General features: G+C 56.5%; 4 protein-coding genes across 12 annotated transcripts in view; 2 read left to right on the plus strand and 2 right to left on the minus strand.

The window, feature by feature from the left end:
- The window catches only part of RPL13A (ribosomal protein L13a), a 75,608-nt gene that overhangs the window by 5,985 nt on the left and 43,986 nt on the right, over nucleotides 1-25,637 (plus strand). The window contains exon 1 of one of the 2 annotated variants that reach the window (XM_050771580.1): nucleotides 8,822-8,825. The exons of the other annotated variant lie outside the window; for it this stretch is intronic. The gene's annotated coding sequence lies outside the window, so the exon portion shown is untranslated. Of the gene's footprint in view, nucleotides 1-8,821; nucleotides 8,826-25,637 lie in introns of those variants that run through there. 2 annotated transcript variants of the gene reach the window in all.
- SLC17A7 (solute carrier family 17 member 7) lies at nucleotides 854-12,394 on the minus strand. The gene is made up of 12 exons (XM_050771503.1): nucleotides 12,161-12,394; nucleotides 7,550-7,802; nucleotides 6,184-6,302; nucleotides 5,786-5,900; nucleotides 5,620-5,707; nucleotides 4,979-5,065; nucleotides 4,745-4,887; nucleotides 3,490-3,639; nucleotides 3,198-3,330; nucleotides 2,021-2,131; nucleotides 1,697-1,824; nucleotides 854-1,494 (listed from the first exon to the last, which is right to left on the minus strand). Exons 1-12 carry the CDS (start codon nucleotides 12,220-12,222, stop codon nucleotides 1,201-1,203), a joined length of 1,683 nt encoding a protein of 560 aa, XP_050627460.1. The 5' UTR covers nucleotides 12,223-12,394; the 3' UTR covers nucleotides 854-1,200.
- On the minus strand, nucleotides 18,089-25,015 carry PIH1D1 (PIH1 domain containing 1). 6 transcript variants are annotated; one of them, XM_050771545.1, is made up of 10 exons: nucleotides 24,838-25,015; nucleotides 22,640-22,733; nucleotides 22,262-22,328; nucleotides 21,254-21,433; nucleotides 19,799-19,860; nucleotides 19,623-19,704; nucleotides 19,117-19,246; nucleotides 18,809-18,884; nucleotides 18,335-18,478; nucleotides 18,089-18,209 (listed from the first exon to the last, which is right to left on the minus strand). In XM_050771545.1, the coding sequence occupies exons 1-10, from the start codon at nucleotides 24,873-24,875 to the stop codon at nucleotides 18,168-18,170; spliced, it is 915 nt and encodes a 304-aa protein (XP_050627502.1). In that variant the 5' UTR covers nucleotides 24,876-25,015; the 3' UTR covers nucleotides 18,089-18,167. The 6 variants fall into 6 exon arrangements, with proteins under 6 accessions (XP_050627502.1, XP_050627506.1, XP_050627505.1 ...); XM_050771549.1 differs by having other exon boundaries at nucleotides 24,732-24,855; XM_050771548.1 differs by lacking the exon at nucleotides 24,838-25,015 and adding an exon at nucleotides 24,540-24,681 and having other exon boundaries at nucleotides 22,640-22,746.
- The window catches only part of LOC126943097 (40S ribosomal protein S11), a 54,583-nt gene continuing 53,582 nt past the window's right edge, over nucleotides 24,637-25,637 (plus strand). For all 3 annotated transcript variants that reach the window (XR_007721700.1, XM_050771465.1, XM_050771466.1), the window contains exon 1: nucleotides 24,637-24,883. Coding sequence is in view for 2 of the 3 variants with exons in the window: in XM_050771465.1 (XP_050627422.1) it covers nucleotides 24,794-24,883 (90 nt within the window). In the remaining variant the exon portion in view is untranslated. The remainder of the gene's footprint in view (nucleotides 24,884-25,637) is intronic.

The following is a 25,637-nucleotide window of genomic DNA, read 5'->3' on the forward strand; positions in this document are numbered from 1 at the left end:
CTGAACTCCTCAATCTGAGGGAGTAGGGGACTGGGGACCAGGATGCCTGTGACCTCCACATCCAAGAACAACTGAGCCTGTACACCAAAGCTTTTATTGGGAGTGGGGCAGGGCAGGATTTACAGTCACAGAGACAGAGACACAAAGACACAACCCTGCACCGGGAAGAAACACCCCTGTCCCCTGCCCCATTCCCTTTCATGGGATTCTGTGACTTCTCTATAGGTTCCCCAAATTCTAAGCTGAAAGAGGGGTGTCTAAGAGGGGAAGGATCCCAGATTTTGAGTCATTAAGCCCCTGAGGGACATGACAAATGGCCACTGAGAAACTGAGGGTAGTTTGAAACCACCCAGGAGAATAAAGTGCGAGGAATCGGGGAGGGGGCATCATGAAACCACCACGCAGGAGTTCAGTGGGTGGTGGCTTCAAACCTTTGAGTTCATGGACTTGAGCAGCCACTATTTAGACCTGAAAACCATGTCAGAAAAAGTGCATGGGGGTGGAGAGGCATATTGTTAAAATTGCGATTTTGGCTGTTTCCCCAGACATTATGCTAAGCTAGGGAGAAGAGGGTCTTGGGAAATTTGGTGCTTTCGCAGAATCTGCTGGTAGGGGAGATGTGAAGTGGGCGAGGAAGGGGGGACTTGAAACCGCCATTTTCCCTCAGAAACGCTGGTGAGAATCAATCCCTGGAATGGCGGGGAGGAGTGATTGGTTAAACCAATCTGGAAGATGCAGAACAGAGTTGGGAGAGATTTGAAACTTCTAGAGGAGGACCTTGAATTTTTCTGGAAGGAGAGGGGAGCTGAGTGATCTCAAGGGTTATCCTGAGAGTCCCTGGAGATAAAGGAAAGTGAGGGGGGCGGGGGGGTGCCTCAAAACCACAAAAGAGAGTAAGAGGTTGAACTGTCCATTCAAATAAAGCCCTGAAAGGAGAGATTTGAAACCACTGAGGCAGAACGGGTGGAGAGGGAACCTTTAGGGGAATTTGGGTATCCTTGAAACTGTCAGTCTGCAGCTTCACTACCCCTGAGAGGCAATTGGGAAGGAAAGAGGATTTGACAGCACTGGGAACAAGGGAGAGTGCTTCTTAGGCCTGAGGCAGGACGGAGAGGAGCAGGGTTCCTTGACACTGTCACTCAGGCCAGAGATGAGTGGAGTGGAGGTCCTGGAAACTGCCATTCAGTGGGAGGCACATGGTCAGTAGTCCCGGACAGGGGGTGGGGGCCTGGGGGGCTGAAATGTGCTGTGTGTGGCCCCATAGGAGGGAGGTGGTGCAGGGGGTGCCCCCGGGGGCTCAGCCTCATCCTCCATTTCGCTGTCGTCACTGCCAGCCAGCTGGTCATGGCCAACAAATCCACACTTCTCCTCGCTCATCTCCTCAGGCTCTGCCCACGGCTGCTTCTCTCCAGAAGCGAAGACCCCGTAGAAGATGACACCTCCATAGTGCACCAGGGAGGCAATTAGGAACACGTACTGCCACTCCTCCCGAGTCTGCAGGGGACAACAGGGCTGAGGTCAAATGGGAGGACAGAGAAACAGAGGCGGAGAGAGGGGGAGGCCTAGAGGAAGGGAGGCAGAGACCCAGAGAGGCTGAAAGGGCAGGAATGGCACCCCAGAGACAGCGCCACCACGTGGTCGGCTAGGTACCAAGCACACACTTGGAGGGCGAGTGAGTCAGGACTGCGGCACCGACCTTGTGCTTAGTCATGGCCCCCACGATGATGGGGCACACCATCCCCGACAGTGTGCCCACGCCGTTGGAGATGCCCATGAGGATGCTGGCGTAGCGCGGGGCTATGTCCAGGTGGTTCACGTTGAACCCTGGCGGAGAGACAAGTCGGAAGACGTCTCACCGGAATCTGACTCGAGTGATTCCCACTGGGACGTTCTCAACCCTCTCGCCTCCACGCCACTCATGTTCCACCTTTTGTGAGGCTGAGAGGCCCCGTTCCTGAGCCAGGAAGTTCCCTACAGAGCTGACCAGAGTCCCCCCAAGCTGCGGATCCGCGGTTCTCACCAGAGATGGCGAAGCCGCTGAAGCCCACGGCTAGGACCAGGAAGGAGATGGCCACGCCCTTGGAGTGCGAGTAGCCGACCACCAACAGCAGAGTGGCTTCCATGCCGAAGCCTGCGGAGGAGGGGGGCCGCGTCTTCTGAGTGTCGGCCGGAGCGGGGCACAGGATGCCCCCCACACCACCCTTCCAGACCTGCTCCAGCCCCAAACCGCCTCTATCCGCCCCAGTCTGGCCACCTCCACACCCGGGCCTCCTCGCGCCTTCCACGCCACCCGCGCCCACCCTAACCAGGCACCTACTTCTCCAAGACCCAGCCCTGGCCACGCCCACCAACTCCATCGCCCCTCCCGTAGCTCCACCCCTTGACTAGGCCACGCCCCGAACACGTGGGATCCCTGCTGTGCCCCTTCACACCTTTCCCTCAATCCCCACTCACGAGTTTTTTTGTTTTTGTTTTTGTTTTAATGTTTAATTTTTGTTTTAAGAGACAAAGTCTCACGATGTTGCCCAGGCTGGTCTCAAACTCCTGAGCTCAAGTGATCCACCTGCCTCCGCCTCCCAAAGTGCTGGGATTACAGGCTTGAGCCACCATGCCCTGACTGTTTTTAAATTTTTAATTGTAATTTTAATTTTTCTAGAAACAAAGTCTCGCTCTGTCGCCCAGGCTGGAGTGCTGTGGCGCGATCATAACTCACTGTAGCCTCGCATTTCTGGGCTCCAGCGATCCTCCCTTCTCAGCCTCCCAAGTAGGTGGGACCACAGGCGCGCGCCATCACGCCTAGCAAATCCCACTCGTTAGACAGCAGGCCCCCTAGACCCTGTCTCTCCTGGTGCCCTAATCATAGCGCCTCCTCATTACCTAGTTCATGTCCTACCACACCCAACTTCGCGCAGGCCTTGTCCTTCCAGGCCCAACTTGGTCTCGCCTCTGCTCTACCCGGGAAGTCTTGCCCCACCCTGCCCTTCCACGCGGTGGCCCTTGGACGGCCGCGTGACAGCCTCTTTCATCCAGGTCTGCCCTGCCCGGGCTCCACCCTGTTGGCCACAGCCCTTTGCATAGAAAGGGACTCCTGGGGCAGGCTAGATGGTTTCTGCCTGTAACCACGCCCCATCACCTCTCAATCCCTCTCTGCTCCACCCCGGCTGTCCTAGAGCCGGCCCAGGCCCCGCCCCACTCACCCCCGCAGTTCATCAACTTGCGCACGTTGGTGGTGGACATGATGCGGCGGCTCCTCAGGAAGTCCGCGATCTGGCCGCCGATGGGCACGATGATGGTCATGACCAGATGGGGCAGAGCGGATACCAGGCCTACCTGCGGGAACAGGTGTATAGGGGAGACAAGGGTTCGGGGCCGCCGGCTCGGCGTCTCTGCCCGGTCGGTGCGCCACCAGCTCCTCCCTGCCTCGGGATCCCGGCCAGTTCCCTCCCGCCGACCCCTCCGCGCCCCCCGCCCTCTCCTCCAGGGCTCTACCTTGCTGATCTCGAAGCCGAACACTTCTTCGAAGTAGGCAGGCTGGGAGATGAGCAGCAGGTAGAACGTCCAGCTGCGGCAGAAGTTGGCCACGATGATGGCGTAGACTGGCATAGACGTGAAGAAGCGCCGCCAGGGAGTGCTAAACTTCTGTGGGGGCGAGGGGAGGGCCGCTAAGACAGAGAGCGGGGCTGAGGGCTTCTCCGCGTCCCTTCAGGGACCCCAGTATAGTTCTGCGGAGACCAAAGGATCCCGACCGCACTGAAACTTCTATGGACCCAAAGGCATGAGCTACACCATGTTGCCGTGAGGACCCAGGGATCCTAGCCTGAAGGCGACCCTTGAGTGATGAAGGAGTCCTGACCCTATGGTAGCCTCTCAGATCCTCAGGTGTCCGGGCCCCTCAGGGACCTGTCTTTTTCCTTTTTTTATTTTTATTTTTACTTTTTGTATTTTGTATTTTGCGTGGAGACGGGTTCTCTCCATGTTGCACAGGCTGGTCCCGAACTCCCGGGCTCAAGCGATCCTGCAGCCTCTACCCCCCAAGTGTTGGGATTGCAGGCAGAAGCCACTGAGCCTGCCCTAGGAGTCTCTTTTTATGCAAAAATGCCCCCAAAATACAGCCTCAATCCAAGGTCTAAGCAGAACCCCCACATTCTTTTTTTTTTTTTTTTTTTTTTTTTTTTTTTTTTTTTTTTTGAGATGGAATCTCGCTCTGTCACCCAGGCTGGAGTGCGGTGGCGCGATCTCGGCTCACTGCAAGTTCGGCCTCCCGGTTTCACGCCATTCTCCTGCCTCAGCCTCCCGAGTAGCTGGGAATACAGGCACCCGCCACCATGCCCGGCTAATTTTTTGTCTTTTTAGTAGAGAAGCGGTTTCACCATGTTAGCCAGGATGGTCTCGATCTCCTGACTTCGTGATCCGCCCGCCTCGGGCTCCCAAAGTGCTGGGATTACAGGCGTGAGCCACCGCGCCCGGCCGCAAAATCCCCACATTCTAATCCCTTCTCTGCTGGCTTTAACCATGCCCCGTCAGCGATTCTAATCCCGCTCAACTCCCAACCTAACTCTGCCCCCAGCACCTGCGAATCCCGTCCTCCGCGGGTTGCAACCCGCCTCCTAGGTTCTAGCCCCTCTCTTTGCGTTCCAGTCCCGTCTCCTCTAGAGTCTGCAGGAACCCTTCCTGATCTACACGCTGTGCAGGTTAGTGGCCTGCTATCTCTCCCCGCCCCTTCCCCGAAGACTTGGGCCCGGACCGTGAGGGGGTTCATGAGTTTCGCGCTCTCTCCGATGGCGTCCTCGATGTACTTGCGCTCCTCCTCCGAGATGCTGGGATGCAGCGCGGGGGACTCGTAGGACACGAGCAGCCAGAACAGGTACCAGAAGATCCCGAAGCTGCCTGGGGGGATGAGGAGGGGGATGGGAGCGGGGTGAGGACCGGCCCCGCTCTGCCCCAGCGCCACCCGGAACCAGGCATCCGGGTCCCTCACCGTAGACGTAGAAAACAGAGCTCCATCCTGAGTACTGCACAAGGACCCCGGCGAGGGGCATCGCGACCACCGCCCCAGCATAGGAACCTAAAGGGGAGGATGAGGGGGAGAGAACAGGCCCATCTTCCCTCAGATCAAGGAGTGCGGACCCCCACCACTCCCACCTTTCCAGTCACAGAATTACAGGCCACAGCCCCTCCTCCCTCAGACCCAGGAATCCAGGCCTAGCCCCTCCTCCCTTGGACACAGGAGTTCACGCCCCCAGCCCCTCCCCCCCAGACCCAGGAGTCCAGGCCACCAGCCCCTCCTCCCCCAGACCCAGAAGTCCAGGCCATCAGCTCCTCCTCCCTCAGACCCAGGAGTCTAGGCCCCCAGCCCCTCCTCCCCCAGACCCAGGAGTCCAGGCCATCAGCTCCTCCTCCCTCAGACCCAGGAGTCTAGGCCCCCAGCCCATCCTCCCAGAGACCTGGGAGTCAAGGTCCAGTCTCCTCCTCCCTCAGACACAGGAGTTCAGCCCCGCCTACCCCCTCCTCCCTGAGGCCCAGGGGTCCAGGCCCAGTCCCTCCCCACTCAGAGGCAACAGTCCAGGCCCCAACCCCTCCTCCCTCAGATGCAGGAGTGAGGATCCCCCGTCCTCTCACCGCAAAAGGCTGTCGTCGCCAGGCGACTCCGTTCTAAGGGTGGGGCCCATTTGCTCCAGATCCCATGGCAGGCGGGGTACGTGACGCCCTAAAGAGGAGAAAACCAAGGTCATTGAGAAGAGGTGGGGTCCGAGCGAGGGCAGGGTCGTATCAGGTGGGGATTTACCTCTACCAACCCCTGCAGGATCCTCACGAAGATGACACAGCCATAGTGGACGCGGGCAGCCGAGGGTATCAGCATGTTTAGAGTGGATGTTGCCACAATAGCAAAGCCGAAAACCCTGATGGGAAGGGTCAGAGAAAAGGATCCAAGCTATCCAGACATGCCCGGGATTCTGCCTTTACCACTCACAGCAAGCTAGGCCCAGTGGTCCCCAGGACCCCAGGTCCCACCACCTCTCTGACTTCCACCTTCCTCAATCGCAAGCCCCACCTTTCTCTAAGACCCACCCCCAAATCCAGGCCCCGCCCACTTCCCAGAGGCAGCCCCAATTCAAGACCACGCCCTCTAACTCCACCCACACAACTATAGTTACCGCCCACTTTGAGACCCCACCACCGTACCTGTTGGCTGCAAATTTTTGGCAGATAAATCCTCCCGGAATCTGAGTGACAATATAGCCCCAGAAAAAGGAGCCATGTATGAGGCCGACAGTCTCTGGATCCCAGCTGAACTGGGCTTTCTGGGGGCCAAAACGTACATTAAATCAGCCGCCCTGCCCCAAGCTCTGCCGCTCCACCAATCAGCACCCACAGACTTAGTGCCTCGACCTATCAGTAACAAGGAACCCCTCCCACCTCCAAACGCCTGCCAATCAAAGCTCACACTATCTTTCTGTCAGTTAAAGTCTATGAACTCTGCTCTTCCACGTTGCTAGGGCCTATGCTGCCTTAACAACGGGGTCCATCACCACCTAGAAGCCTTGCTTTGCCTGCTTCCTTGCCTCCGTGAAAGCCTAGGGGCCCATGTATGATGATGACTCTCTCCACTTCTATCCAACTTATGAGCGTTTGCAGAGTGACTTGCACAGGGTCCAGGCGGGGACACGAAGCAGCCAAGGCGGCGGACCAGATTGGAAGGAAGCAAGGGGAGGAGCTTCAGGTAGGACAAAGGCACAAGTCAGGACTCTTTTCTGATGCAGAGGCAAGGCCTATGCTGAAATTAAAATAGGAGAAAGGACAGGGCGCGGTGGCTCACGCCTGTACTCCCAGGGCTGGGAGGCCGAGGTAGGAGGATCGCTTGAGCCCAGGAGTTCGAGACCAGCCTGGGCAACATAGTGACACCTTGTCTCTACAAAGATAAAAATAAAAATGTTAGCTGGGTATGCTGGCGCGCTTACTGCTCAAAAGGCTGAGGCAGGAGAGTCTCTTGAGCCCAGGAGTTCGAGGCTGCAGTGATGGTGCCACTGCACTCCAGCTTGGGCGACAGAGCAATGGATCCACTGCCCCGTAGCCTGGGAGACCCTGTGGGTCTTCAGACAAGGGACAGAACACATGGAGTGGGACGTAGGCAGTGGCTTCAAAAAAGGATCAAATTAAGGGAGGAACCTGGGATGGGACTGAGATTAAATAGATGTGACCCGGGAACATGAGTTTGGGGTACGGGTGTGAGCAAAATTGCTAGTAGGTCCAAAATGGGGCAGGGGCAACCCCTAGGGAACCTGATGTTGGGGCGGACTCTGTGTTTTTCAATCAAGCCCCTGGAAATAAGGGCGGGACTTCATTTAGATCAGGACGGGGCTTAGGAAACGGAGGCGGCCCCTAAGGCGAGGTCAGAACCAAGGGGCACACGGATTGGGCTGAGCTATTCCGGCAGCGTTTCGGAAGGGGCGTGGCCTGAACGTCTAGTGGGTGAGTGTGACGTCATGGGGGCGTAGGCGGAGCTCGGTGAGCAGGGCGGGGCTCTGCAAGGGCTCAGGCCTTGAGCTACCTGCACCACCACGTGGCCCCCGCGGTGGGTCGTGCTGTTATTGACCATGGAGACGATGGCCACGCCCAGGTTGCAGCGGATGCCAAAGCTGATACAGAAGCCCAGACCACTCATGATGGCGATAATGTAGCGGCGAGGGAGGCCGAAGCAGGTGCAGTCCACCACCGGCGGGTCCCGGGTCTGCGTGGTCACCGGGCGCCCATCCGCACTCAGCTCCAGCGTCTCCGCGCCTTCCTGCCGCTTCTCCAGAAGGCTGCGGGACAGCAAGAGCCAGAGACTCGGAAGTCCAGGCCCCCAGCCCCCTCAGCCCCAAGACAGAGGATCCAGGGCAAAACCTGCTTTTCAAGATCCAGAATTCTAAGCCTGCACCTCCTCCTTCACCAACAGTCCAGGTCCCTGGCTCCGTTGGCCCCCCGGGATCCAGAAATCCTCCGTCTCCCTCAGACCGAGAATTCAGGCCCCCAACCCCCTCTTTCTTCACACTGAGGGTCTTCAGTCCCCTCTCCCAGCTGTGCCAAATCCTTCAACTCGGGAGATTTAGACCCCAGACAACGCTTTGGGATTCAAGAGCCCGTGCCCCCACTCCAGGCCCAAAGACTCTCCAGCCGCCTCTCCCGGATAAGAGTCTATTCGAGGAAGCAAAAGGTGCTAAGGAGATGCTTCAGCAAAGGTGTCAAAAGAACAGATGCTTCTCAACCACGTCTGCTAGGGGGTGGGGAGATGTCCAGGACCCTGGGAATCCAGCAGCCCATCCCGGGCATCCCTAGGGAACCTTGAGCCCAGGCTGTCAGCCTAGGGGGTAGGGAGGGGAGTGGCGGGTGGTGTCCTGGCAGGGGACAGATGGCCCTGGTAGGGGGATTGGCTCATTCCCCAGCGTGACTCTCGCCCCCGCCCGTTCTGGATCCAGAATCAAGTCTGTGATGACGAAGAGGGTATTTGGAGGGCTGCCTCACACCCAGGGAGAGGCTGCCGAAAGAGAGGTGCCTTCAGACAGGTGGAGAAAGACCCAAAAAGAGGCTGACAGAGATGAGGGGAGTTGTACAGAGGCCCAGAGAGAGGGGGTCACAGAGAGAAGAAGGGAGAGATCCAGAGAAAGGGTAATAGAGATCTAGAGATGAGGAGACAGAAACCCAGAGAGACGGAGAGAGTAACAAGGGAGCAGAGACCCACAGACATAGGGGGACAGAGACCCAGAGAGAGAGGGGGACAGAGACCCAGAGAGAGAGGGGGACAGAGACCCACAGAAAGGGGGACAGAGACCCAGAGAGAGGGGGGGACAGAGACCCAGAGACAGAGGAGGACAGAGACCCAGAGACAGAGAGGGACAGAGACCCAGAAAGAAAGGGAGATAGAGACCCAGAGAGAGAGAGGAACAGAGACCCAGAGAGAGAGAGGAACAGAGACCCAGATAGAGAGAGGAACAGAGACCCAGATAGAGAGGGAGACAAAGACCCAGACAGAGGGGGAGAGAGACCCAGAAATAGGGAGACAGAGACCCAGAGAGGGAGGAGGTGGAAACCTAGAGAGGGAAGCAGACAGAGTCCCAAAGAGAGGCAGGGACAGAAACCCAGGAGATAGGACATAGATGCAGAGAGAAGAGAACAGAGATCCAGAATGCAAGAGAAAGATGGAGAGTCTGGGAGACAGAGGATAGGCAGGCTGGGGACGTGATTTGTGAGGTGCGGCCCTTCTCTGAGGTGGGTAGGCAGCCAGGGGATCGGGCTGGATCCCAGGAAGGGGCTGGAACAGATGGAGGCGAGGGAGACTGGGACGGGGGAGGAAGGAACAGCCAGACGGTCCAGGGGGAGGGAGGTGGAAGAGCTGCGAGAACACAGCAACCCCTCCCCATCCTAGAACTTAAGGAGGTGGGGAGGGGCAGTTAAGAAACAGGGGTGGGAGAAGCCGGGGAGTGGACAGAACCCAGAAGGAGTAGGAATGAGACCACAAGAGGAAGAAGACAGACAGCCAGAAATAGGGGGGATAGAAGCCACTAGGATGAATAGTACAGGATGGCAGGAACTCCCCCCACCCATCAGAACATGAGATTAGACTTTGACCCAGGTTGACATCAGATGATATTTGACCCTGAAACTCAAGATGTGATTGCAGCCCCTGAAATGTGAGATTCCTTGTTAATATGAGGAGATGTCAGATCTCTAATCAAGGCTGTCTAAACAGGGGGTCTCAGTATCCCACATCTATAAAATGAGGGCAAGGGCAAAAATGCAAGAGAATGCAAGAGGGAACTTCAAGGTGATATCAATCATTTTAGAGCAAGAGGACCAAGGATACAGAGATGAAGGTGTCCCTGATGCTTTGCAGGGGACAAGGACAGAGAGGGGAGACCCTAGATGGAAACCCCCTCCCTTCCCTGGATGCCCCAAACTCAGGCCTGGGGACTTGGCAATGAGGAAAAGCAACACTTAGGAGGCCATTACCCCAAATCGAGATATCTCAACTTCTCTCTCTCTGTCTCTGCTTCTCTCAGGATCTCTGTCCACTCCCCTACGTCTGTGTCTCCTTATGTCCCTCTGCTCTCTCTTCTCTTCCCATTGTACAACTAAGGAAACTGAGGCTCGGGGAGCTGAAGTAGCACTCCAAGATCACAGACAAGAACAGCAATGGGACCTGATCCCTTAATGGCCCTCGGCATCCCCCTGCCCAAGACCTGGCTCTCAGAAAGGAGGCACCTTGGGTTCTCTTCTCTCTAGCATCCCGTTCCCCCATGTCCTTGTCCCAAGTTGCTCTGGGTGCAAGGAAGCTCCCCACCAGCTGTGGCATCACTCATCTCAAGGAAGATCTCTGTTCTAGGCTTGGGAGGGAGACCGACCTGGGTTCAAATCATGGAGCTTGTACTCATTCACTGATTCCCCCCAACCCCAGAAAGGAGCCTCAGTTTCCCCATCTTTGTCTAGAGGATTAAATGGGATCAACGCGTTGTCTCTAATATGGGGTATTCCGCTCTCCCTCCAACCATCAGAGCAAACCCCAGGCATTGGAAGCAAATGCTCTTCTCTGCACAAACTCCCTGCTGATGGTCCTGGCCAGAGCTCGGGGGTCCCTGGGGACCCAAGAGGTAACTCAGAGAGGTGAGAGTCAGGAGAGATTGACTGTGAGAAACCCAAGCACAGTTGAGAAACAGGCAGAGACTGAGGGAGGGGGCCTGAGGTACACATCCCTGCCGCTGCTACCCCCCAGCCCCCTCCACCAGCACGTCTCTTTCTCTCTCTCTCTCATTCTCCTGACTTCACACTGATGTATTTTGAGAAACTCGTGAAAGGAGGCGAGAAAAAGGGTGGGGAGGGGCTGGAAAATTGGAAACAGAAGGGGCGAGGTTATCTCAGCTTCCCCTCCACCGCCAACCTCCGTCACTGCGCCATCCTCCTGCCCCCCCCCCACTTCTGTCCAGCCTTATTCTTGTCTCTCATGTTACTAGAGGGTGGGGTAACTTGGGAGCTAAGAGGTGATCTGCAGCAAGCAAGACTGATGTTAGACTTAGCAAAGTACCCCATGGCCTAGTGAGGTGGACTGAAGCTCAGTGAAACACAGGGTCAGGGCTGTGGGCCAAGGGGACAGGGCCTGAGGGCATGGCGGCAGGGGCATGGTGCTGATGAGGCCATCTCCTTCGTGCACTGTGGCCAGATATATTTTTAGGCTTTTCCGCAGCTGAGTAATTTATCTGACTTAGAGCCAAAGCTGGAGTTGGGGGTGAGAGCTTGTGGGGAGGTGTCCAGGTTATCCTGAGGGACACTCGGGTCACTGGGGTCATCAACCTGGTTGGGAGGGAGTCCCTCTCAACCCCAGCCTATATCCTTTGGGAAGGCTGTTCTTCCCCAGGAGCTGAAATTTTTGGCCTCTAACTCCTTTCTCTCCCAGGGACCCAGGGTGCTGTGACTTCTTCCATCCAGCTTAACCCCCTCAAGGACAACGGGCTATGAGCCCCAATCCGCTTTAGCTGCAGATTAAACTCCATGCCAGACAGCAACGGAAAGAGACACAGAGAGATGGAGAGACCCATGGTGGAAGAATTAAAACCCAGAGGCAGGGACAGGGACCCAGAGAAGTGGGGACCAGAGATTCAGGGAACGGGAGAGACCCAGAGAGAGGGGGACAGAGACTCCGAGTCAGGGGTTGTTAGAGATCCAGTGAGAGTAATGGCCAGAGAACCAGAGAGAGGGGCACAGAGATGCAAAGAAGCGGAGGCAGAGATCTAGGGAGAAGGAGAGGCCCAGAGAGAAGGGAGTGGAGATCTAGAAAAAGAGGGAGACGGAGACCCAGAGAGAAAGGAGGCAGAGACATCCAGAAAGAGACAGGGACAGAGACCCAGAAGCGGTGGGGGAGGGAGCCAGAGACCCGGGAGAGAGGGATTTACAGCACCAGAGAAAGAGTGGAGCAGGGTGGGGTGGGGTGCAGAAAAATGAACAGGATAATGGACAAGGCTCAATCAGGGAGAACGGCGCCGTCGGAGCCCACGGGAGAAAACTGGACAGATGGGTGGACCCCCCATGCCGGGGTATCGCCCGTTCATCTGTCAGTCTGCGCCCAGGTGGGAATTAGCATCCTCCTCGGATCCTCCCACTCTTCTCCTCCCGGGACCCCTGCCAGGCTCACCGGTGCAGCTTCCCGAGAGCACGACCCGCTAGCTTCCGAAACTCCTCCTGGCGGAACTCCATGGTGGCGGCTCCCGCCGCGGGTCACCCCGCCGGTTCCCCCCCGCCGATCCCCCCGCCCGCGGGCCCGGGCGGCCGCGTCCGGGTTCCCGGGGTCCGCCCCGGCCCGGCCGGCCCCGCAGCTCCGCTCGGGGGGAAGGAGGCTGCGAGTGCAGGCGGCCCGGGGGCTGTCACAGGACTCAGCGCCGGGGGCGGGGCGCGGGAGGCCCCGCCCCAGCCCCACCAGGCCCCTCCCCTCGTCTGCCAGACCCGCCCCCTCTCGCAGCCTTTTCATCCTCGTCCTGTTTCCTCCTGAGCCTTCTAAGACCACGCCTCTGGGTTCTGAACTCACACCTCCGAGTTCACGCCCCCCAGTTCTGTTCCTTCCCCAAGCTACCCCCCCATCCCCGTTCCATCCCCCTGGCTCCTACCCAGATTTTCTCTCCTCTCCTGAGTTCTCATCCCCATCATTTCTCTCCCCCACTTCTGTTCCCCCTAATTTCGTCCCTTACAATCCTGTCTTCTCTGACTTTCCCTCTGCATTCATCCTCCAGTTCCTTCACCCCTGGGCTCCCTCCCCGCCCCCATCCCCCAATTCCATCCCCATCCCACCTCGTCCCCAGTTCCAATAGTCTCATCCAGGGAGTTCTTTCTTATCTCATTCAAGGGAAATTCTTTCCCCTCAAGTCCAACGCCTACTTCGATCCACCCGTCGTCCCCTTCTAGTCCCTTTCGCCACCTGGGTTCTTCACCCTTGAGCTCCATCTCCTCCTGAGTTTCCATCTTTCCCCTTTGAATCCCACACTCCTCCAACTCTATTCTCCCTCTGGCGCCTCTCTCCTCCCTGTTGCTTCTCTCGATGAGCTTCATTCCCTAACCCCGATTTTCTTCCCTCTGGCTTCCGTCCCCCACAGTTATATTTCACACACCCCACCAGTGCCAGCTGCGACCCCATAGTCTCCCCATTGTGTTATTTCCCCGCTCCTCTGGGATCTATCCGCGCTCTGAGTTCTTCCCTAGCTCCGGGGGATCCATTCCGCTATTTGAGTTCTGTCTCCACCCACTGGAGATCTGTCCCCGCCCCCTAAATTGTGATCCGCGCCCCCTGGCATCCTCACCCGCCCTCTGAATTTGTCTACTCCCCTAGGATCTGTCGCTGACCTGAGTTCTGCCTCCACCCTCTGAGTTCTCTCCCCATTCTTGGAGTTGTGTCCCCTCCTCCTAGGATCTGTCCCTGGGATCTGTCCCCGCCCTCAGTCCTTTTCTTGCCCCCTGGAATCTGTTCGTGCTATCTGAGTTCTACCCCTTCCCCACTGGATCTCTCTCTGCCCCCTGGAATCTGTCCCCACCCACCGAGTTCTGGACTCCGTCCCTGGGATCTGTCCCCGCCCTCCCAGTTCTCCCCGCCCCCTGGATCTGTCCCTACCCTCCCTGCCCTCGTCCCATGGGATCTGTCCCCGCCCTCCGACTGCTGACCCTCGCCACTGGGATCTGTCCTCGACCTCCCAGTCCTGTCCCCGCCCCCGGAATCTGACCCCGCCCACCAAGCTCTGGCCTCCGCCCCTGGGATCTGTCCCCGCCCTCCGACTTCTGACCCTGTGATCCGTCCCTGCTCTCCCAGTCCTGCCCACACCCCCAGGAATCTGTCCCCGCCCACCGAACTCTGTCTCCACCCCTGAATTCCAGCCCCGCCCCGCTGGGTAGAGCCCCGCCCTTCCCTGTCCTGGGCCCGCAGACAGGGTCCCGCCCCGCTCCTGTCCTCGGACCAGCCCATCTCCCGGCGCTGAGTCCACCTCCAGATCCAGGCCCCAGGAGGGTGATCCTTTCCCTAGTACCTCCCCGCGTCGGGCCGCAAATGCATTTGGAATTAAATTTTCATGATGCGGCCCGCGGTGGGGTGGGAGGAGCAGACGGCGCGGCGGGCGGGCGCCAAGTACTGGGTGGCCGGGAAGCCACTGACCGCCGCAGCCTCTCGCTTCCAGCCTTGACTGGCTGGGTCTCTGGGTCTCACAGTTTTGAGAAACCCCTGGGACCCCAGAACGAAGGACGCTGCGGGTCTGAGGCAGAACGGAGGTAGGAACCGGGACTCGTGGGGTGAAGTACCAGCGCGGGAGCCGCTCACACGCGCCACCCAGTGGCTGCAGAGTTCCCGGCCGGGGTGCGGAGGCGGTGGTTGCGGCTCGGGGCCAGGTGTGAGGGTGGAGCAGATGGTGAAGAGGAGGGAGTGGGAAGCGGGTCCCGCCGCTGCCAAAACCTGGGCCTTTGCCGAAACCATCGCCATGGAAACCAAGGAAGGAGGAAAGGACCCAGCCCCACACTTTTTCAAGACCTGGGAATGAGTTACTTGGCCTCCTCCAGCGGCTCACTGTCCCAACTACAAGTCCCAGCGGCCTCTGAGCCTCAGCGCTCGCTTGAGAAGGGCCGCGCACTCCGAGGGCCGCTGGGAGATGTAGTTCTCGGAGACAATGGGCAGGGATACGTTGCGCCCTCTGGTGGACAGGGCGCCCACGTTCGCTCCTCCGTTCCCGCGGCCGGCAAGACCCTACCTGAAGTCACTCCCACCCTGACCTCTTCCCCATCTTTTCTCCCCCTCCCTCCCAATTCACCCCATTGCAGACACATTGTGCTTGCCTGCCTACCGTTTCCTTCCTTCCTTCCTTTTTCTTCTTTTTCCTTTCATTCTTTCTTCCTTCTTTCCTTCCTCTCCTTCCTTCCTTTTTCTTTATCTTCCTTCCTTTCCCCTTCCTTCCTTCCTTTCTTTTTTCTTTCATTCTTTCTTCCTTCTTTCCTTCCTTCCTCCTTTCCTTCCTTCCTTCCTCCTTTCCTTCCTCCCTTCCTTCCTTTTTGAGACAGGGTCTCACTCTGTCGCCCAGCGGCAGCTCACTGCAGTCTCAACCTCCCTGGGCTCCCACCTCAGCCTCCTGAGTAGCTGGGGGACCACAGGTGTGCACTACCATGCCCCACTAACTCACGTTGTGCTTTGAGCATTTGCCACTGAAGTTCCTCCATCTACTTATGATCCTAGGATTCACTAAAGAAGAGGAGGGTCTAGACAATCACTTTTTTTTTTTTTTTTTTTGAGATGGAGTTTCATTCTTGTTGCCCAGGCTGGAGTGCAATGGTGCTATCTCGGCTCACAGCAACCTCTGCCTCCCAGGTTCAAGCAATTCTCCTGCCTCAGCCTCCCTAGTACATGGGATTATAGGTGCCTGCCACCATACCCGGCTAATTTTGCATTTTTAGTAGAGAGGGGGTTTCTCCATGTTGGTCAGGCTGGTCTGGAACTCTCGACCTCAGGTGATCCGCCCGCCTCGGCCTCCGAAAGTGCTGGGACTACAGGTGTGAACCACTGAGCCCAGCCTCAACAATCACTTATTAACTCAAGAAATATTTATCAAGGTGGGGCACTCCTGTAATCCCAGCACTTTGAGAGGCTGAGGAGGGCCGATCACTTGAGCTCAGGAGTCCGAGACCAGTCCAGGCAACAGAGGGAGATCCCATCTCTATAAAAAATATTTAAAGGCCGGGCGCGGTGGCTCAAGCCTGTAATCCCAGCACTTTGGGAGGCCGAGACGGGCGGATCACGAGGTCAGGAGATCCAGACTATCCTGGCTAACCCGGTGAAACCCCGTCTCTACTAAAAAATACAAAAAACTAGCCGGGCGATACGGCGGGCGCCTGTAGTCCCAGCTACTCGGGAGGCTGAGGCAGGAGAATGGCGTAAACCCGGGAGGTGGAGCTTGCAGTGAGCTGAGATCCGGCCACTGCACTCCCGCCTGGGCGACAGAGTGAAACTCCGTCTCAAAAAAAAAAAAAAAAAAAAAAATTTAAAAATTAGCTGGGCATGGTGGCACCTGTAGTCCCAGGTACTTGGGAGGTTGAGGCACAACAATCACTTGAACTCAGGAGGTTGCCGATTGAGTCAAGATTGCACCACTGCACTCCAGTGTAGGCCTAAGAGCCAGAGTCTGTCAAAAAAAAAAAAAAAAAAAGAGAAAGAAAGAAAGAGAGAGAGAAGGAAGGAAGGGAAGGAGGGAGGGAGGGAGGGAAGGAAGGAAGGAGGAAGAAAGAAAAAAAGAAAGAAGAAAGAAAGAAAGAAAGGAAGGAAGGAAGGAAGGAAGGAAGGAAGGAGACAGGAAGGAAGGAAGGATAAAGAAGAAAGAAGGCTGGGCGCAGTGGCTCATGCCTGCAATCCCAGCATTTTGGGAGGCCGAGGTGGGCGGATCACGAGGTCAGGAGATCCAGACCATCCTGGCTAACACGGTGAAACCCCCTCTCTACTAAAAAAATACAAAAAAAAAACTAGCCGGGCGAGGTGGCGGGCGCCTGTAGTCCCAGCTACTCCGGAGGCTGAGGCAGGAGAATGGCGTGAACCCGGGAGGCAGAGCTTGCAGTGAGCCGAGATCAGGCCACTGCACTCCAGCCTGGGCGGGCAGAGCGAGACTCCATCTCAAAAAAAAAAAAAAAAAAAAAGAAGAAAGAAAAGAGAAAGGCCGGGCGCGGTGGCTCAAGCCTGTAATCCCAGCACTTTGGGAGGCCGAGACGGGTGGATCACGAGGTCAAGAGATCGAGACCATCCTGGCTAACACGGTGAAACCCCGTCTCTACTAAAAAAAAAATACAAAAAACTAGTCCCAGCAGCTACCGGGAGGCTGAGGCGCGGTGGCGGGCTTGCCTGTAGTCCGGCCCCAGCTACTCGGGAGGCTGAGGCAGGAGAATGGTGTGTAAACCCGGGAGGCGGAGCTTGCAGTGAGCTGAGATCCTGTGGGCCACTGAGGCACTCCAGCCTGGGCGACAGAGCGAGACTCCGTCTCAGAAAAAAAAAAAAAAAAAAAAAAAAAAGAGAAAGTAACTAACTTCCACAGATGTACTGGGAAAGCAGCAGGAACAGCAGAAAGTAAGAGATGGGGGAAAATGGGTATGGTCAGGACACTGTTCAGTATGACTGGACTCCAGTTAGACGAAGAGGTCAAAACTAGGCTGGGTTCAGTGGCTCACACCTGTAATCCCAGCATTTGGGGAGGCCAAGGCAGGAGGCTCACTTGATGCCAAGAACTCAAGACCAACCTGGGCAACATAGCAAGACCCCATCTCTAAAAGAAAAAAAATGCAAAAAATAAAATTAGCTGGGCACAGTGGTGCCTGCCTGTCATCGTAGCTACTCAGAGGCTCATGTGGGAGGATCACTTGAACCCAGGAGTTCCAGGCTGTAGTGAGCTATATGATTGCACCACTGCACTCCATGACAGAGTGAGACCCTATCTCTCTCTCTTTTTTTCTTTTTGAGACAGAGTTTTGCTCTTGTAGCCCAGGCTGGAGTGCAATGGTATGTTCTCAGCTCACTGCAACCTCCGCCTCTCGTGTTCAAGCAATTCTCCTGCCTCAGCCTCCCAAGTAGCTGGGATTACAGGCTTGCGCCACCACACCTGGCTAATTTTTGTATTTTTAGTAGCGACGGGGTTTCACCATGTTGGCCAAGATAGTCTCAAACTCCTGACCTCAGGTGATCCACACGCCTCGGCCTCCCAAAAGTGCTAGGATTACAGGCATGAGCCACCATGCCCAGCGACCCCGCCTCTTAAACAAAAAAGTAAGCCATGACTCGAGGCTCAGATCACACAGAGCCTTGAGTGCGTGGCTGAGGGGCTTGGACCTTCTCCCAGGGCAGCTGGGGAGCTACAGGAGGGCGGTGAACAGGGAAAGTGCAGGGCCAGCTCTGGGGCCGGGGGAGGACTAACAAGGGGAGACTGGAGGCCAGGAGGCTTCAGGGAGGATCCAGGGGGAAGGATGAGGCCTGAGCTGGGGCAGTGACCTCTATGGGACTGGAGGGGCACAGCCCAATGTCCCTCTTCCCTCCCAACACCCACATATCCCCAGTCAGAGGCAGAACAAAGGCAAAAATCTTTTATTTCAACTTTAAGGAAGCCAGCGGTTTCTTCCCATCTCGGAAGCACAGGGAAACACCCTGATCAAGAAGGCACCGGCAGAAGCGGCATGGCTACCATTAATTGCTGAGGAGACAGAGCAAAGAGAATGAGGATCCAGGACCCAGAAGTCCCGCCCCTGGTCCTCCTCCCTCGGAGCCAGAGTCCAGGCTCCCCAACGTTCCGGCTTCCCCGAACCGTCCCCCAGGCACCTTTCTCTTCCGGTGGAAGGCTGCCTTGCTCTCATCAGAGTTGATCTGCAGTGGGATATAAGCGTCCAGATGATACAGCTGCTGGGGGCCCCCCATCACCAGGCGGTTCTCCCCGATCTCCAGCGACAGCCCCAGGGCTCCATCCTGGAGAGGTGGTGGAATCAGGTCACCCTCCTCAGCAACAGGACGGTCACCTGGACCAGGCATGGTAGCCTCACATGCTGGGAAACTATATTTGAAGGGTCTAATCTCCCAGGGAAGAGGCAGAAGACAGCAATTACAAGTCTCAACAACCGAGCACTTACAATCCCTCGGGCGCCCTCAGGACGGCACCCAAAGGTGGCCTGTGGGCCTCCTGGGAGAGAGTACGCAGATGACAAGTCCAGCAACAGCCCCTTGTCACTCTCGCTCAGAGACAGTCCCTGACCTTTCCAGACCTCATTCCCCTCCTCTGGCCCAGCGGGCAAAACTCACCAGTTTGGGGAGGTCAATTTCGGCCAAGAGGAGGTCGGGGGCTTCCAGCCACAGGTTCAGGTGAGGCTTTTCAGGGCTGAGGAGGAACAAGGTCCAGGGCCGAGCACAGCTGCCGGGTCTTTGCCTGGCGTTCCCTTTCTCCCTCCAACCGGCCCTGGTGCCTCAGAACGCCTTCCCAGTCAGGAGTTCTCTCTCTTCCCTCTCTCAGTGCCCAGGGCCCCAGGGCATCACCCAGTGTCGGAGGATGGAGGGAGGGATTCCCAAGAGCGTTGAGGAAACATCAGACCGGGGATCTACCGAAAGCCCACCCTGACTCAGCTCTCCCAGGGGCCTGCGTGTACAGGTCCCCCAGCTCCTGGATCCGAGGACGCTGCTGCGAGCGGATGTTCTGCTGCGAGATGGAGCCCATGAATGGCCGGTTCTTCATCATGCGCCATTCTGAGGGTCAGGAGCGCCGTCAAACATTGTACAGGTCAGGGTTCCCTTTGCTCTCTCAGGAGGCCTTGCACAGCCAAGAGCCTCCCGGGATCGGCTCCACCGGCTCACCGGGACTCTTGGGATCTGACCACACTCCCAGGCTTGGCTCCAGGAAGCCCGCCCACCTTAGTCACGTCCCCTCCCATGATAAGCCCCAATAAAACCCAGCCCTGGAGATGTTCCTGGCCCCGCCCCTTCAGGGCGTCCAGACTCCACCCCCTCCCAGTAGCACAGACTCCAGGACACGCTGCCCAAGCCAGCCCCTCCTCTCCCAGGGGTGTCCCCCAAACCGCTCCTGGCTCCACTGTTTCCCGATGGCCCAGGCCCTGCCCCTCACCCGGATTCAGCTGCAAGTTGTATTTGTCCTCAAGGCCCTCTCTGGCGATGGTGATCACCAGCTCCCGCAAGAAATCGCTGTTCTGGGGTGACAGAGAGAGGGAAAAGACAGGCGGTGGCGGGGAGGGTAGGGGGAGAGACCCCTGCTCAGGCCTCACCCGCAGCCCCGCCCCCAACCTGCATCCTCCGGTAGAAGTCGCTGTTGACAGCTACGTCATAGGCGGTACAGCCCTGGCCTCCTGCGGGGAGAAAAAGGGGGTGAGGGCCCGCCAGCCCTCTGCAGGAAGCCCCCAGTCCAGACCCAGACAGGGAAGAAATATTCAGGGACAGCGGCCACAAGAAGCAGAGAGAGAGACATCAGGAAGTGACAGCTGAGCACTCACTGTCCGCTCCGGACTGTCCGTCCAGCCTCCTCCCCAGCCTATCTCCTGTCCATCAGTGTAATGTCACTTGAGCTGACCCTATCCCTCCCCTGCTCACAGCTCTACTCTGGCTCCCCAGTGCTCCCAAGTGAAGGTCTGAGCCCCGCAAGCTTGGCATTGGAGACCCTGTGTCGTCTGCCCCTCCCACCTCTGGAGAAAATCTCATTCTTCTAGCAACCTTGGCCCTCTGAATTTATTTCAGTCACTCTCCATTACTGGCTGATCCAATCTAATCATTCTCTCCCATTTCCGGGCCGCTCTACGTAGAACCTTCTTCTGTCTTTGCCTGCTGAACTCTTCCTGTTCCTTCAAATCTTATCCCACACCTCCTCCTCCAGGAAGCCTTCCCTGACCGCTTCATGTGGGTGACGAGCCCTCTCAAGGCTGTGCTGGGTGCCCCCCTCCAAAGCACCCTTTTGATACTGCATCCACCTCCTTGAGCCCTGCCCATGACAGGGAGTTTCTGGAACGTGGAATGTGAATTTGATAGGTCCTTATTCCGCGGGGCACTGCCTAGAGCTTGGTCCCAGAAAGCTTCAAGAGACATATGGAAAAAAGGACACAGAAGCAGAAACAGGGACAGAGGTGAGGCAAGATAAAGATGGAGACAGGGGAGAAGGGCAGAGGAGAAAACGGAATGAAAGAGAGAGCCGCAGGCTAGGTGAAGTGGCTCACACCTGTAATCCCAGCACTTTGGGAGGCTGAGGCAGTGGATCACCTGAGGTCAGGCGTCTGAGACCAGCCTGACCAACATGGCAAAACCCGACTCTGTTAAAAATACAAAAATTAGCTGGGCATGGTGGCGCACGCCTGTAATCCCAGCTAGTTGGGAGGCTGAGGCAGGAGAATCGTCTGAACCTGGGCAACAAGAGCAAAACTCCATCTCAAAAAAAAAAAAAGAAAAAAGAAAGAGAGAGCGGGCTCAGGACTAAAGCCAGGAGATCCACTAATGCATGAAGAGCACTCTGCCCAGGCCTCCTGGCCCTGGAGTGGGGCATGGAAAAGTGCCAGCCTGGTCAGGTGGCAGAACCAGGACTGCCTGGGTTTGGGATGCCCAGGGCACTAGAGATCTACCATAGGGAAAATCATCAGACTGGGGAGCCAGATCTCCAGGAGCTGAGGGAAGAGGATCCTGGGCCCAGGATGCTTGGGTTCTAGGGAAGAAGGGGCCTAAGCAGGCCAGACTCCTGGGTCCTCTGAGGGCACTGACTTGCATCCAGTTCTGCATGAGGCTCTCCCAGACTCATGGGGATGCGAAACCCAGCTTGGTCCTCCTCTAGCATCTGAAGCAGCTCCTCCTCGGTCACGTCGGCGGGAGGAGGGATGGAGAGGGAGTGGCAGATGTTGATGAAAACCTTCCCTTCCGAGGAGTTGGTCTTTATGCAGAAGCCTGGTGGGAGTGGGTTAGTCATGACAGTCCTTTTCTGCACAAGTCCCAGTACCCATCCATTCTTCCCAGGCTCTCTTTTTCTTTTGCCCTATCCCCCTTTTTCTGGGTTTGTTCCACTCCCCACCCCCCCTTTTTTTTTTTTTTTTTTGAAACAGAGTCTCACTCTGTCACCCGGGCTGGAGTGCAGTAGCGTGATCTCAGCTCACTGCAACCTCCACCTCCCAGGTTCAAGCAATTCTCATGCCTCAGCCTCCCAAGTAGCTGGGATTATAGGCGCCCACCACCACGCCTGGCTAATTTTCATATTTTTATTAGAGATGGAGTTTCACCATATTGGCCAGGCTGATCTCAAATTCCTGACCTCAGGTGATCCTCCAGCCTCGACCTCCCAAAGTGCTGGGATCACAGTTGTGAGTCGCTGTGCCCAGCCTCTCTTCCTATCTTTGTTTTTGTTGTTTATTTCGTTTTGTTTTTGAGACAGAGTCTCGCTCTGTCACCCAGGCTGGAGTACAGTGGTGCGATCTCCACTCACTGCAACCTCTGCCTCCTGGGTTCCAGCAATTCTCCTGTGTTAGCTTCCCGAGTAGCTGGGACTACAGGTGCGTGCCACCGTACCCAGCCTCTTCCTATCTCTGATTCTCTGGCCCCCTACCTACTCCTACTCTGTCCTCCAACTCCTTTCTGTCCTAGGGTGATCTCTGTGGGTGTCTGCTCACCCCACCCCCATCCCAGGCCTTTATTTTCGTGTCTCTTTCCTTCCTCCTCTCTGTCCCCTGCCCCGGCCCTCCCTGGGTCTGCTGTCCCTCTCTCTCCGGTGTCCTTTCTCACCCGGCTGAGGCTGGATTTGTGTCGATTCTGGTCTGGTTGTCTGGGCTTGCTGGAGCTCCTTCGAGGCCTGTATAAAGTAAAACTACCTCCAGGCTTGGAGTCTGTGCCATCAGACCCCTCATTTGTTCCTCAAATGGAGCAATTCTTATCTATGAGAGCTGTGGATAACGCGAGAAATTGAACGGTTTAGGTCCCCTTTCTCCTTTGGGAACTAGAGGAACAACCGCAACCCCATCTAGCAAACTTGAAGCCCATCAACCTGAATTCCCCCAGGCCCAGTTCCCACCCTAGTGCATTCTGGCAACTGTAGTCCCATCTTTGAGCACCCCGCCAAAATCCCGGAATACTCAAGGATCCAGGGGTCCGGTCACTGTGCACCTGCAGCAGCAGCTCCTCAAATCGTGCCGAATCAGCACCCATCGTCTCCGCCTCGCTTAGCTCCAGTCCCAGCAGCTTCGGGTTCGCCATGGCCCTGGAAAAGAGATCTAAGCGTCCTCAAGACCCTCAGCGTGGGGAACTTTGCCCAGGATCCGAACCCCAGTGCTTGCTCTGGCCCTCAATCGACTCCGGATACCTATTATCCTGTTCAGAAAGCTAAGACTGGCCTAAGAATACAATTCCATTCAAGACCGAACACCGTCATCAAATCCGTTGGGAATCTGTATCTCTGGACGCGCTCTCCGTCCTACTTGCCGAATTGTAAACGAAGCCACACTTCCGGTCTATCCGTAAACACAAGACTCGAGTACGCCACACTTCCGAGTACCCCATGCGCACTCACAAGCTGGTATCGCGTTATTGACAAGCCACGCCCTTCGCATCAATCAAAAATAAACACCAAGGCGAATCCCTAAATGCCACACTTCCTGTATCTATGAAAGCCACACTTCCGGCTGGGCGCTGTGGCTCATGCCTATAGTCCCAGCACTTTGGGAGGCCAGGGCGAGAATCACGTGAGGCCAGGAGTTCGAGACCAGCTTGGGCAATACAATGAGATAACGTCCCACAGCCCATCTGTTTAAAAAAAAAAAAAGCGCCACACTTCCACTCTTTCCACAACCAAAACCGGCCCCGTTACTTTGCAGTGAAGGTTGCATTTTCAAAACCTTAATCTCAATGTCCATCCTAAAAGGTACCCTTTTTATCTTTGTTTTTTTTTTTTTTTTTTTTTTTTTTTTTTTTTTTTTTTTTTTTTTGGGACGGAGTCTCGCTTTGTGGTCCAGGCTGGAGTGCAGTGGCCGGATCTCAGCTCACTGCAAGCTCCGCCTCCCGGGTTTACGCCATTCTCCTGCCTCAGCCTCCCGAGTAGCTGGGACTACAGGCACCCGCCACCTCGCCCGGCTAGTTTTTTGTACTTTTTTAGTAGAGACGGGGTTTCACTGTGTTAGCCAGGATGGTCTCGATCTCCTGACCTCGTGATCTACCCGTCTCGGCCTCCCAAAGTGCTGGGATTACAGGCTTGAGGCACCGCGCCCGGCCTCCCCTTTTTATCTTTGAATTATCACTTCCTGCCAGATCTAGCTCCGACCCCTAGTAAATATAATTAGAACTGAAAGCTGCACTTTCAGGCTGGGAGTCTGAGGTAGGAAGATCGCTTGAGTCCAGGAGTTCGAGACCAGTCAGAGCAACATAGCAAAATCCTGTCTCTACGAAAAAAAAAAAGGAAAAAAATAGCCAGACTTGATGGCATGCGCCTGTAGTCCCAGCTACTGTGCAGGCTGACGCAGGGGAAACGTTTAAACCGGAAAAGTAGAGGTGACAGTCAGCCGTGATCGGACCACTGCACTCCAGCCTGGGCGACAAAGGGAGACCCTATCTCAAGAAAATAAAAGGTAAAACAAATAAAACTTGCACTTCCTGCTACTATAAAACAAGGCACTGGGAAGACGCATCAATACGACGACCCTTTTTTTTTTTTAATTACTTTTTTTTTTTTTTTGAGACAGGGTCTGCCTTTGTCACCCAGGCTGTAGTGCAGTGGCGCGATCTCGGCTCACTGCAATGTACGCCTCCCGGGTTCAAGTGATTCTCCCGGCTCAGCCTCTTGAGTAGCTGAGATTACAGGCGCGTACCACCACAGCTCAGCTCATGTTTTTAGTAGAGACGGGGGGGGGGGGGGGGGGTTGCACCATATTGGTAAGGCTGGTCTCGAACTCCCGACCTCAGGTGTTCCACCTGCCTCGGCCTCCCAAAGTGCTGAGATTACAACCGTGAGCCATCGTGCCCGGCCACGCCGATCCTTCTAAATCCGGAGCCCTCCCAATTAATCGCAAATTACCTACATCCCTGGCTCGCCTTCCTCCCCGTTTTAAGCAGTGCGCATGCTCCTAAATACGCTTCCCCGTAGGCTGGGCCAACGGGTCCTAAGGCAAAAAGTGTGGGCGAGGCTGCTCTCTGTATCTCGTAGCCCCACCCCATTCGCATTAGTCCCGCCCCTTTGGGCTGGAACGGGAGGTGTGGCCCTTCGGACCTCAAGGTTCCCCTTAACACAGAGCGCCCCACAGTCTTCGCGGAAAGCGTTCTGGGTAGGCGATGGCTGCGACGCGTGCAGGGCCCCGCGCCCGCGAGATCTTCACCTCGCTGGAGTACGGACCGGTGCCGGAGAGCCACGCATGCGCACTGGTGAGAGCCTTCCCGGCCGGCGCTGCCCGCTGCGTTACCCAGGCCTGGGCGCCCGGTTTTTCGCGGGGAGTCCCGTCATCCACTGCGGCAGCTCAGCAACTCCGCCTCTCTCAGTCCCCGTGATTCCCGCCGCCCAATAGGATCGCGCCCTGTAGGACGCTCCCTTGAGCCCTGGCGGTGGCGGCTTCGGCCTTTTAGTCTGTTCCCATCTTCCCCAGTGGTTCTCTTGCCCCTTGATCCTGAACTTCTCGTGGTGTTTCCGCCGTTTTCCCGAACTCCTCTAGACGCTTTCGTGATTCCTCAGGGTCCCCTCAGAACGTGACGCGCACCACCAGACCCCTTAAGGTTCCTGTGGGGCTCCGGCGACCCACAACCTCCATTGTCTTTCCACGACTCTTTAAAACATCCTATGGCCTTCATGGGCCTCCGGAGCACCCCAGACCTCCTGAGGGACTCCCTTGATCCCCTTGATTACCTGGAGACCTTCAGAACTTCCATGGAGCCCCCGTGATCCCATAGGGCCCCTCAATACTCGTGGGGTTCATGTGCCCTCATGGGAAATCTCAGGAGCCTAGAATACATCAGGACTTCCGGTTTGGGTTTTTTGTTTGTTTTTGTTTTGTTTTGTTTTTGAGCCAGGGTCTCACTCTGTCGCCCAAACTGAAGTGCAGTGGCGTGATCGCACCTGTTGATCACTGCAGCCTCAACCTCCTGGGCTCAAGCCGTCCTCTCACCTCAGCCTCCCAAGTAACTG

This window comes from Macaca thibetana, chromosome 19 (assembly GCF_024542745.1).
Source record: "Macaca thibetana thibetana isolate TM-01 chromosome 19, ASM2454274v1, whole genome shotgun sequence".
NCBI classification, from domain to species: domain Eukaryota; kingdom Metazoa; phylum Chordata; class Mammalia; order Primates; family Cercopithecidae; genus Macaca; species Macaca thibetana.